Source organism: Dermochelys coriacea, chromosome 1 (genome assembly GCF_009764565.3).
Source record: "Dermochelys coriacea isolate rDerCor1 chromosome 1, rDerCor1.pri.v4, whole genome shotgun sequence".
Taxonomy (NCBI): Eukaryota; Metazoa; Chordata; order Testudines; family Dermochelyidae; genus Dermochelys; species Dermochelys coriacea.
Genome location: NC_050068.2, coordinates 314,848,062 through 314,861,144, shown reverse-complemented (window position 1 = coordinate 314,861,144; position 13,083 = coordinate 314,848,062). Strand labels below are relative to the sequence as shown.

General features: G+C 40.1%; 1 protein-coding gene across 2 annotated transcripts in view; it reads right to left on the bottom strand.

Moving 5' to 3' along the window:
- Window positions 1-1,475: 1,475 nt before the first annotated feature.
- Window positions 1,476-13,083, bottom strand: part of MAPK12 (mitogen-activated protein kinase 12) — an 84,754-nt gene continuing 73,146 nt past the window's right edge. For both annotated transcript variants that reach the window (XM_038394286.2, XM_043495924.1), the window contains 4 exons: window positions 8,686-8,765; window positions 7,584-7,662; window positions 6,533-6,706; window positions 1,476-3,176 (listed from right to left, as the gene is read on the bottom strand). In XM_038394286.2, the coding sequence (XP_038250214.1) occupies window positions 3,106-3,176; window positions 6,533-6,706; window positions 7,584-7,662; window positions 8,686-8,765 (404 nt within the window). In that variant the 3' untranslated portion in view covers window positions 1,476-3,105. The remainder of the gene's footprint in view (window positions 3,177-6,532; window positions 6,707-7,583; window positions 7,663-8,685; window positions 8,766-13,083) is intronic.

The following is a 13,083-nucleotide window of genomic DNA, read 5'->3' as shown; positions in this document are numbered from 1 at the left end:
CAGTTTATTTTTCACAATACATGTTGAGTACATGCAGATCATATTTACATTTCTCTTTAAGGCAAACAGAAATTGGGTTCTTATTGTCCTGAGTTGCCTAGCACTAGTAGAAATAGCAAATAAAACCTACGAAACTTGCCTCCCCCTTTGAATCAGCAGTTATATCACACAAAGTAAACTTTCCTCTACTTTCACATTTCTTTTAATAAGCTATTCATACTAATTACCCCTATTGCTCTCCCCAGCAATTTTTTTTCTTAAGCTCTTTGAGGATATATGATGCAGAGATATTACTTCCTGCTTTTGTTAACTCTGTGGTCCCCGGTCATTTGACACAAGCTCACATAATATTGCATCATCTACTGTATCTTCTCTGATTTCAGAGTAGCAGCCGTGTTAGTTTGTATCCCCCCAAAAATAAGTAATAATAATAATTTGTTAGTCTCTAAGGTGCCACAAGTACTCTTTTTTTTTTTTTGCATCTTCTCTGGTACATTCAGAATTCTGTATATTTCATTAAGATCTTCTCTTCCCAACATTTTGTTTTCTTCCAAGAAAGGGTTAAAAAAATAAGACAGTCCTATATTCACTGATATTTTAGAAAAAATTAAAATTATTTGCTTATGCCTCATTGTGCTTGTCCATCTCTACATTAGAAATCATGGTAAGTTGAGAGGCAAAAATCCATCTTCAAGCCAATGCAGGAGATATTGCATGACCCTAAGTGCTGAGCACTAGAACTGGTCAACATTTTCCAAATCTCAATTAAATTAAAAAAAAAAACAGACAGGAAAAATAGAATTGAAATTTTTCACAAAACATTCATCCTGAGATTTGACCAACTGGAGTGCAGGAAGGAATTTTTAAAATTTCCAAAAGTTTGGTGAATTTAGAATTTTGAAATGTATTTAAAAAATGAAGCAACACAAACTATGAAAAAAATGCAATGAAGTATTTGTCCCTTTTTCCTGATTAGCTCTATTGAACTCCCTTCACTGCCATTACCTTCCATGAGAGTTGAAGGTATTTTGCTCTCTGCACCTTGCTGGATCAGGCCCAGAGTTTCCATATACAGAAGAAAAGGAGTACTTGTGGCACCTTAGAGACTAACAAATTTATTTGAGCATAAGCTTTCGTGAGCTACAGCTCACTTCATCGGATGCATTCAATCAAATGCATCCGATGAAGTGAGCTGTAGCTCACGAAAGCTTATGCTCAAATAAATTTGTTAGTCTTTAAGGTGCCACAAGTACTCCTTTTCTTTTTTGCGAATACAGACTAACATGGCTGCTACTCTGAAACCATATACAGAAGGTCTCAGATATTAAAGTACCTGATCCTGTGCCCATTGAAGTAAATGGCAAAGCATTTATTTGCTTTAATAACAGAACCAAGCTCAAGGTGAGAGCAAATGGTAGTGGCAAAATGGAACATGACTCCCAACACGTGCATTCCTTGATGTCCTATATGGTAAAAGGTTTTCCTTTGGGTTGCATTTGTTGCCTCTTTTTATGCATGTTTGTTTTTTTAAAGGCTTATTTATGCATGCATAAAATTGCAGGGTTTTAGCTACCATTTCCTCTCTCCATGTACCTTTTCTGCCTGCTCAGTGTTCATCACAAATAGCTTCCTGCTAGGTACTGGTATTTATAGAGCTTAATATTAAACAATCATTAAAAACTCAGTTGATGAAGCCTTCCAGTTTAAAATGTTTATTGAGTAAAAAAAATAAGTCAACTGAGCCATCTCTGGGTTCCTTTCCAGTTACAGGTGCTAAGATCAAATGTCTCTTTCCACAGATTTTCCACTTGGCACCGACGCAAAGCAGCACATTGTAGTGGGAGTAACCCTTATGCAAATATTCAATTTTTAAAGAGTTGAACTTTAACCATAAAAACATGTACAAAGGTTTGTCACTTTTCATTTCCTGCTCCTGTGAGATTATTATAAACTAAGCAGCTAGGAAAGTGCAAGAGACGAACACAGCTGAAGAACCCATCGTAGCTTGTAACCAATATCCCAGAGTAACTCATCAGGTAGATATCTCCTGTGGATATTGTACCTTTTGTCAAGGGATTATTTTTCACAAGAGAATGAGATAAGGAGATTTAAAAATAATTAGTTCTGTACACCTAACACTGCCTATGTATAATACGAACAAAACATCTAGCTGCAGGTCAGAAGAAGAATAAAATTATTATTATCCCCATCCCTATTGTCATGAAGTGACACTTTGCATGTAGCTTTATTTCTAACTCATATCGGCACACTGATCCCCCCTCCTCCCCCGATTACTATGTACATTTTCAATCACCACATCAAAACCATGAAGAAATTACAGAGCTTATAGAATGTTATAAATTCTCACAGTTTTTCCCCTGGAAATCAGGAACCTCTACTCCACTATATAAAGTGAGAGCAAGTTATTCAGAAGAGGAAGAAAATACTGTATTATTTAAAATCAGGACCACTAGCGGCTCCTTTCAGGCCCCTGCTAAACCTCTTGTGGCCAGGGGGTCCCTGACTGCCACTGCTGCTGCTTGTACACACCCCTCACAGTAGGTTTGTTGAGCCTATCCAGCAACATTTTCATTCCCTTACAATCTGCAGATCATCTACAAATTGGCTTCTGCAGGAAGGAAAGAACCTAGAGGGAAGCTAGCACACTCCCTTTGATGCTTCTGGGCTCATACTCCCCTCCATTCATGTACGAAGAGGGAAACACTTGTCCTTTTAGCCTCAGATTGCTTAAGGTGTTCACTATTACTCTATTACCCTGTGACTCGAACTAGCAATACCTGGTCTAAAAGCCTATTCATGAAAACCCTGGTATGTTGAGGAGTAATTTGATTAAATGAAACCACAAATTTTCACAAAAAGATGAGAAAATTTGGGTAGAGGTAAGTTTCCAGACAGTCTTGAAATGCTACTTCCAAAGGTGCTAGCGTCCTGGTTAGAATAAAAAACGCCATTACAGTATTCCTTACCATACAGATATAACAGATTACATTCAGTTTATTTATAAAAAGGTTTGTACAACTGAGTTATCACAAGCATTTACACCCTTCCTGCTTCTTTTGATTTTTGAAGAGACGGTTCATACGGTTACACTGCCGTTTCCTTTGACTCAGGCAGGGGAGATGGCTTGAAGTTTATTACTTCTTTATAGGTAATGCCTGAAAAACAACAGTAAGAGAGCATTGCTAGTATATTCATAAAAGGAGCCTCAGACAGTAGTGAGGAGCCAATCCCAAAATGGCTGGAACGTTGTCTATTTGGGGATGAGACATGGATGAGGGAAAGAAAACATACAAAGAGCTAGGGTTCAAGTTTTCAAAAGTGGATGCCTAAAATTAGGCCCCTAAATAAGTGACCTAAGCGTCAGTGTTGCACCTACAGCTGGCATTATCTTCAACAGCTGCTGCCATGCACAGCAATCTGAAAATCGGGCCCTCTCGCTTAGGCACCTAAATATGGGCACCGAAAGTTAAGTGCCAAAGTTTGACAATTAGGATCAAAACTGAGGCCCCAAATCTCATCAGAAAGAGATGGTCTCTGAGCCTCTGGTAGCAATAGGCAGAGAGACCTTAGGACTACAGCTAGTTGTCAGTCTCACACTCAAAGCGCCAGCTCCCAGGACAACATGCTGTGAAAGGCTCCTAATAAAAGGGTAAACCAAAGAAGAGTTCAGTCATGAACAGGCAGGCAGGAAGCTGTTAGAGAAAAAGGAACTGAATCCCCACTTTTCTGACTACCAGACATCTGGGTGAAGGCAGCCTTAGATTTTCAGAACCGGAGCCTGGTATGTATGGGAGCGACTGATGTCTCTGTCTTGTTTTGTTATGAGACATTCACATACTAAGTATCCAATCCCCCTGTGGAGGGACATCAGTTGCTTCCTTTGCTTGAAGTTTATTTTTAATTCATCATAGTCTATAAATCTAGGTACCACAACTTCTTAGTTCCGGTGAGCACAGAAATACTGCAAGAACATCATTTCAGATGGCATTTTAGTATTTCTCATACTGGCCAACACTAGCAAGTAAGGATGTGAGGAAATGAAAGAAAAGCATGAATCTCAGAAACAGCCTGGTTTGCATGATGGGGTGAGGACTAGAAATTTCCTTTTTAGTTTGTTTTTTAATGGAAAGTTAAATTAACTCAACATTTATATTTATTTAAAAGTCAGCAGACTCAAGTTTTGTAGATTCTAGAGGGAGCCTTGGGCATTTTAGGAACTTTAAGGGAATTTGGTTTTAATTTGAGTGACACCAAACAAAGCAGTTAGAAATGGGGGATTAGAAAGAGGATAGCCAGCGGACCCAGCAGCAGCAGGGAAAGAGTAGGTGGAAAAATCAGCAACATTAAAAAAAATTATTAATGTTAAAAATTTTTTTAAAAAGTATATAAGTAACCAATAATCAGCACAATCTCTTCCGTGTATAGAGGCATATCACTCAAATGCATTAACTATGCAACTGCATAACTTGCTTTATATGAAGATGTAGCCACTTGGACACCCAAGCACAATCAGTAGCTCACTAGGTTTAGGAGAAATATTCTCCAGCTCCATTGGCAGTAATCAATAATACACAGCATAAGAATTCAGAAATGCCTGCTTTCTGTACAGTTCAAGGTATCTTTCAGCAGAAAACCAGGAGATCAGAGTACAACTTGCTACTTCCTCTTCCCCTCCATTTTCAACATTTGTTATGCTAAGGTAATAACTATGACCTGCACTCAGTCATTGGAGCCAACAGCACACTGAATACTATTCTTATGTTCCCTTGCACAGGCTAATAACTGTCATTTGTTGCCAACCTTTGGAAGGCACATGCAGATAGGAGGGTGTAGATAGCTTTGCTGAAGTTTGTTTTAGGAAAGGCAGACTTGTAACAATCCATCATCGCTGCTCCTATCCCTGTGATGAATGAATTAGGGAAATGAAAAAAAGAAAACCCAAAAACAAAAAGTGAACCCAAATCCTTAATAACTGATTCCAACTACTCTTTCCCTCAGAAAAGAGGAAATTATCATTTAAGTTTATTCTATATGTAACTCCTTTGGGGTTTAAAGAGCATGGCCCCTTTAAATCTTTTATCTAAGGGGAGAGGGGGCGCAGTGGAGGGAAACTCCAGAGTGTGTGGCTCTGGAGCTCCAGAGAAAAGAAGGGCTGCAGCAAGCAGGTCCTCGCAAAGTGAAGCAGCAGAGAACCTGCCTGAAGCCTGGGAAGGACTGGGCGGCCGATCGGGGACACCCCAGGACAGGAGCCAGGAGGAGCACTGTGCCAGGGAGGAATTGCCCGAGAAGGACAGGCCGGAGCTGGACCCAGTATCTCTGCTGCCCAGAGCTGCATGGGGCTGTGAGTACTGGGGCTTGTGACTCTGCACTGGGATTAAGGAGGGAGGCTGCTAGCTAGTTAAGTGTGGAGGTTGTTGCTCTGTGTAGCTTTGCAGAGAGCGGCAGAACGGGGCACCAGAGGGTTTTGTTGGGAAAAGTTCACTGGCGTCGAAGACGACCAGAAGCATCCAAGACTCACCAACGGACTGGAACTTTGCTCAGGACTCCTGAACTCTGTATGAAGACACATTGCTGTCAGACTGTGCTATCCCTGGGCCTGTGAGGCCTTGGTTTGGGTGCAAACATGTTTTACGGCTCCCCCTACATTTCCCCTTGTTGTTTTTCCTCCTCTCATCCCTCTGTAAATCAATATTTCCTTTTCTTATATCCATTGTACTTTTCCTGTGGGTGTGGGTGTACACTCTGGGGGTTTGGAACAGGTACCCCTGGGGTGAAAGGGATTTTTCCTGTTGCATTCCTGCACATGCCTTCTCTTGGCCAGAGCTGCCTGCAGAGCAGACTCCATCTTGGCCATGAGGGCGCTAAAGTTACATATACATAGCAGTAAAACCTTGTAATAGTGTTCTACAAACAGTATACATCTAATTATTTTCCACTTTCAAGACACCACTGGACAGTGAGAATGTTTGATAAAAACCCAGAATGTTCCATAAAGATCAGAAGTCACTTCAGATCTACCAGCTAGCTTTGCTTAACCTCACTGCTACGTAATTTTTTATTTCCATTCATTGTATAAATAGCTGCACTGTAAAGAAAATCTCTGGTCATCTAAAGACATTTCCCATATGGGTCAGGGAAGGCTTGTTAGAACCTTAGCTAACCTTGGTGGGACCAAGAAGGGTGAATTGAAAGAGCTCAGGAAGAGAAAATTTGGTGGGGAATGGAGAACGGGAGGGAGGGAGAAAAACAGATAAAGCATGGGGGGTTTGGGAGGAGCAGAGGAGACGGAGCGGAGGGGGCTCCCTCGAGAGATATGGAACTAGCACAGGGCAACCTTAGGTGGAGGTACAAGGTGAGATGGGGCACTGACTCATTTTATGTTTCTAGACCCCACTGATGCCTATGTTCTGCCAAGACCAAGAAAAGTCATTCGTAAGGAGTGTAAGCAGTGTTTTACTTCTCAGCTAGCCCTTCTGCTTAGTCCCTTTTAGCGCCACCATAATGGACTTACGCTTCCACTCATCCAGTGGCAAATCCATATTGTCAAATGTGTCATCATATTTCTCTGCTTCAGTTTCCTCTTCAGGATCATGAATTGGTTCAAAATAAGGATGCGCTAAAGCTTCTCCTGCCGTTATTCTCTTCTCCGCATCTAATACCAGCATCTTCTCCAAAAGGTTTACAGCTGTTCAACACAAGCCAAACAGGACATTCAAATACTGCCACTGAATCCAACTTGGATTTTAAAGCTGTTGTGCCTTTGTTGTTTTTTAGAATTACAGATGGTTACAAAGATGAGTTATTTCATTTCATAGATATCTGCTGTTTTAAGAAGAAAATAAAGATACAAAGTGTTTTGCTGCTGTCAAGTCATATCATTATGATATTCAATACAAAAACCACTTCATTATGAACCAATCCATATGTTCAGTACACTTTCAATCCACTAGTGCAGTCAGACTGCCACGTGTATACCTATAGTACCGATTTTGTCAGCTATGCAAACACAGTGAAATCCATGGTAATCTTTATGTGCATTTCAGTGGGATTTGGATCAGGCCCTGTGTGAGCTAACTGAAAAATTCAAAATGTACTGTGCTTACTCAGTATGTTATCTTCAGAATGACCAAATCAAAACCAATTTACTCTGGAACCCTGAGATACTTCTCTCACTGAGGACTATTTTCATGACAAATTTCAGTTTTCAACCCCTATCAGTTATTCAGAATAGGGCTTTAAGAATCATTTTTTTAAAACAGGAAAATTATATTATCTATATTTGATTTCTTGGTACTCACAAAGACCCTGATCCAGCAAAACATTTAAGCATTGGCTGGATCAGGGCCAACAGCATAAACTACTTTTGCTTAACTTTTTAAGTTCTGCGTATCCAAGGACTAGTCTTGGAAAATTTCAGTCCTTAAGATGAAAGTTATGAGCAATGGAAAACAAGGGGTTAGAATCCAACCTTAATTACCATAATGCAACCTTAATTATAGCAGCAGCTTCTGCGCCTGCTGTAGCACACCACAAATTGTAGAAACCCAAACATATTTTCTTACCCAAAGGATTTGCATACTTCAAGATGGCTGCAAAGTCTTTTTTCTGCACTTTTGGGAGGCTTTTGATATAATTTTTTGCCTTAAAATAAACATGAACATTGGTTAGAACAGTTCTTCCTTTTTATATGATAAGATTTAGCAATATGCTTTCTAGGTGAATTTTCATGAGTTTTGTGAGAGCGTGCTATGCATATGGACATCATTAATGGGGTTCTATTTTAAGATCATTCTGGGGCATTGTTGTCTTTATGTACTATTGAAGGACACCTTGTTTGCAAGTATTAAGAAAAAGAAGAGAAACCATACCTAAGATTGATCTTTAGTACTGTTTATTATAGCCTGTATATTATTTAGTTTGGGAAATATATGCATCATTCAACAGAGTTATAATTATTTTTCCCCACTGTGGGTTGATACAAGTTTCTAGAAAAGTAGATCTTTCTTTTTAAGATATATTCAATGAGTATTTAAAATTTACAGGTATTTTAAGGAACATTATTTAACAGGGTTAAACTCTCTAGAGAAGTGTGCACATGGGACCAGGGAAGGCAAAGTTAAAAACACAAAAACAAATGTCAGTCTTCTCAATACATTATATGTATCGTCAGTGCGCTCTCAATAAAGGTAGTAGCCAATCATCTAGAGCTGTTGATGTGCCACGTATGTAAGAAACTTTAAGCATGTAGTCATATGTATTTCCAAGTGACCATTAATTTTTAACACTTCAATTTTGGGTGATCACCTTCAGATAGAACTCAATTTTCATACATGTTGAGCACCTGCAGCCCTCAGTGACCTCAGCTGAAATTGTAGATGCTCAAGTCTTCTCAAAAAAAAAAAAAAATCAGGCTCTGGGATCTCAGGTTGAGTAGCTGTAATTAATGAACACTTTTGAAAATGTAGGCCATTACCTTATTGCAATGTACTTGATTTAAACCTATTTGATAATTGTGTTTGACTATATAAATTAAACCAATAAGGTTTCAAAAAAATTCTTGAATATTTTTATGATGAGATTCAGAGAACAGCTTTCCATTAAGTTTTCTTGCATTTGAAACTAGAACGAGCAGAATATTAGCAGAATACCAAGCAGTATACTCACATCTTGACTCTGTAGTTTCTGAACAAAATCTTGAGTTGGTGTGCCTGTTATCTTCATTATTTCTGTGAGCTGGTCCAGATCTGAATACCAGACATCAGGAATCAAATCTTTGTACAGTGACAAAATTAAAAGCCCTACAAAAATTATGCAATTTCCTTGCCAATGGAGATCATAGCGGAACACACAACATAAAGGTAAAATGAGAAACTTTACATTTGTGCAGCTCAAGATTCTGTTTTTCTTTTGCAAAAGTTGAAGACACTGCAACATGTAAAGTCAAGTATATTCCAACTTTATGGGCCAGATAACGTCCTCCCCCTTCAGTAGTTTATACTTGTGAAATTTGCAATGGATCGTGTGATGGGAGCTGGGGTTTAGCCACCTATGGGGTGTAGTAGTTTCCTTCTCCAACAGCAGTTGCCCAGTTACTCAGGCTAACAAGCCTAATCATCCTAGGCAGAGCCTCATTAGCCAGGGTGTTTTGGAGTAAAACCCTGTAGGCCTTCATGGCCACCATAGCAGCCTCGAAAGCAAAGCTTGCCACCATACTTCGCCCTACAGGACAATCCCCTACTTGCCCTGTTTCCACCCTCCATCATGCCATGCGAAGGAGAGGATGGTCTTCCGGGAGGTGTGTACTCCAAAAATAAACCTGCAGCTAGCAAGTCCCTCAGTTGTCTGGGTTTACCTTGCTACTGGAAATGGTCTTGTTGGCTAAAAGTGTGTGCAAGTTAGCATGCAACTACTCGTTCACTTTAAACAAATTCTCATGCAGCCTTCAACAGTCTATCAAGTCCAGCGGTTATGGGAGAATAGGGAAAGTGACAGGTGATGGACATTCCTGGGACTCATAGTCGTGAACCTGCATGCTGGCAGGTCAAGACTTTGGTCACTCTGTGTTGACCTGAGGTGATGCTGTAGTCCAGCAGCATTTTGATTGACTTGTCTGCTCTATTCAGTGACAGCACAGGGGACCTCAATACAAGGAGGGGGGCTCAAAAAAGGTACCCTAATAATTGCTCATCTTGAACAGCCCTGACCAGCTTATCACAGCTGGAGGGTGACCCATCATGTGTCGAAATTCAAATAAACCTTGAAAAGTTCATTTTCGTCTCAGTGTTGTGACATGGGATGTCCGTACACTCCTTGACTGTCCAAACCAAACTGATCATCCTGTCAGGCAGACTGCTCTGGTTGCTCAACAGCCTGGAAGATACGTATTGACATTGCAGCACTGAGCAAGATGCAACTTCCTGATGAGGGTTGGTTGATTGAGGAGAGTGCTGGGTATACTTTCTTCTGGAAGGGATGCCAACAAAATAAGCCATACAATGCAGGAATAAGCTTTGCAATCAAAAAGAATCTTGTCTCTCATTTGGAGAGACTACCCACTGGCATAAATGATAGATTGATGAAGCTTTGACTGTCTAAAAAGGCATATGTTATGCTTCACTGATTAGTGCTTATGCACTAACAATGACTAACTCTGATGAGGGTAAGGAGGAATTTTATTTCAAACTGAATTACCTGATCCGATTGGCTTCCTGTGAAGAAAAGCTGATTGTTTTAGGCAACTTTAATGCTTGTGTTGGCCTTGATGACTCTATGTGGCATGGTGTACTTGGCAAACACGGCATCAACAAGATGAACAGCAATGGCCTACTTCTGCTAAGGACAGATGCTGAGCACCATCAAAATATTAAAAACACTATCTTCTGACTCCCCAACAAATATAAAACAACCTGGATGCACCTTTGCTCAAGTCATTGGCATTTGATTGACTAGGTGTTGCTCTGACAATGGGACCTACAAGATGTGCTCATAATTTGGGTATTACACAGAGCTAATTGTTGTACTGACCACTAGCTTGTTCCATCAAAGCTTTCCCTCACTATTTGGCCAAAAATGTGTAAAAAACCCATCAGTCAAGCTTGTAAATATTGCTTAGCTGAATGATCTGTCAATTGCTGAACAATTTTCAACACAGCTAACTACTCTTTTAGAAACTCTTCCAATGATCAGTGATGATGTAACTGCCGAATGGGTATCCTTGTGCGACACAATCAATAACACTGTCATGAATTGTGTTGGGCATACAAAATGCCATCATGCAGACTGCTTTGATGTAAATGATCATAAAATATTGAATCTCCTTGATGTTAGGTGACAAGTCCATGCTGTGCTCTTAGCTGACCCACTCTATGGGTTGAAATAGGCCAGATATAGGGCAACCTGCAGTACACTCCAATCCAAACTCTGCCAAATGCAAAATACCTGGTTTGACCGTAAAGCAGAGGAATCACACACCCTTGCTAATAAACATGACTCCAAAGGTTTCTATGAGGAAGTCAAAGCTGTGTATGGCTGCCTTATCTGTCTTGACACCACTACCAAGTGCTGATGGTGAATCTCTCATCACAGATCGCATTGCCATCCACCAATGGTGGCGTGAACATTTCAGTGGACTACTTATTTGTTCATCTACTGTTTCTGATGATTCACTAAATGTTATTCCAGCTGAGGTTTTCAAAAACAGAGGAAATCTTCTCATTGACAAGCTCTTTGAATTTTTCTTACATGTCTGGCTTCAAGAAATTATACCATAACAACTGAAAGATGCCAACATTGTCACTATTTATAAGTGTAAAGGTTCAAACAGTGACTGTGATAACTACTGAGGTATCTCTTTGCTCTCTGTGGCCAGCAAAATTCTTGCACGGACCCTCTTGAACCACTCCTGACCCAAATCATTGACAACATGCTAGCTGAGTCACAGTGCAGCTTTCGTGCTCAGTGGAGCACTGCTGACATGATCTTCATCATGTGACTATTACAGGAAAAACGCCACAAACAGCACCAATCTTTATACATCTTACTGCTTTGCTGCAACAGCTTGTAACTTTGGCCTCACCATCAGCTGAACGAAAACCGAGATTATATACTAACCAGCTCCTCAACAACTTTACCAAGACCCATCAATAAGGTTGGAAAGTTTTATGCTGCAAGCTGTCAAACAGTTTACATATCTTGGCAGCATATTGAACAACGGAGCTATAGTCAATCATAAAGTGGATGTGCAAATTAAGAAAGCCAGCACTACATATGATCGCCTCTATCACCAAATCTGAAAGCAACATGGAATCTGTCTACAGACAAAAATCAAAGTCTATAATGTTGTTGTCCTCATGACATTGCTCTATGGGTGCGAAACATGGACCTGTTATCGACGACATATTAAAAACCTTGCCAATTGCCATTTGCATCACCTATGACGATTGCTGCATATGAAATGGCAGGACTGGGTTTCCAACATGGAAGTCCTGGTGCAAGCTGGTTCGGTTGGCATCGAGGCTCATGTGATCCACACCCAATTGAGATGGGCATTTGAATTACATGGCCAGCCTGAGATCCATCTATCAAAACAAATCTTATATTCTGAATTATGTTTTGGCAATTGTAAGCATGGAGGGCAGATGAAACTCTTCAAAGACACTGAAACAAAAACTGTGCAAAATGAACATTTCTTACTCGTCTTTTGAGCAACTGGTGATTGATCATATTGTCTGGTGCCACATCGTAAGAGTGGGTGGCCACGACTTTGAGAAGAATCCTGGGAGCCGCTGGAAACACAGTGCCAGGCATAGAAACAATGTGCAGCTCAATCAACACAATTAGGCAAATGGTTCTGTGGCCAGTGTGGTAAATGTTGTTCTTCCTGAATTGGTCTATAGAGTCACACAAAGAACCAAACTATAGTACAAACTATGATTGTTGACATCATCCTCGAAACTAAGGTAACCAGCTGATAATCATCATAGGTAGCTTCCTGACTACAGGTGGTTGAAATTTTTTGAAAATTTGAAATTTTGACAAAAATATTCCATGAAATGTTTTTGTAGCTTTTTGAAAGTCTTTCTCCCCCTTACTCCATTCCAAACCCCTGAGATATCCTGAAACAACCTGGGTGGGATAAGGCGAGTAGTCCCTGATCTTATGTCTCCTAAGGAAGTATAGCTTAGTCAGCACCAGCATTCTTTTTTCCAGGGATTCCAGCAGATTTCCAGGGGCTGATGCCATAGAAAGCAGCTCTTGTGAGGCGTTGCACCTCTTTGCCTATTGATATTGCAGAGCTTCAAATACATGAAGATCACACATTCAAATGCCTGTAGAGTCAGAGGGAGATGATGGATGAAGCTAAAAAGCTTTTACAAATGATGTTAAAAAAATTATTTGGTATCAAATTTGCAACAGAATTTATTTATGGAACTAAAACAAAAGAACTAAAAATTATATTTCTTGCTTTGCGTAACAGCAAAAGGACTGGAACGAGATTGTGTTCTCCTTGCAACAGCTAACATAGGTTCACAAATTTTAAGGTCAGAAGGGACCATTATGATC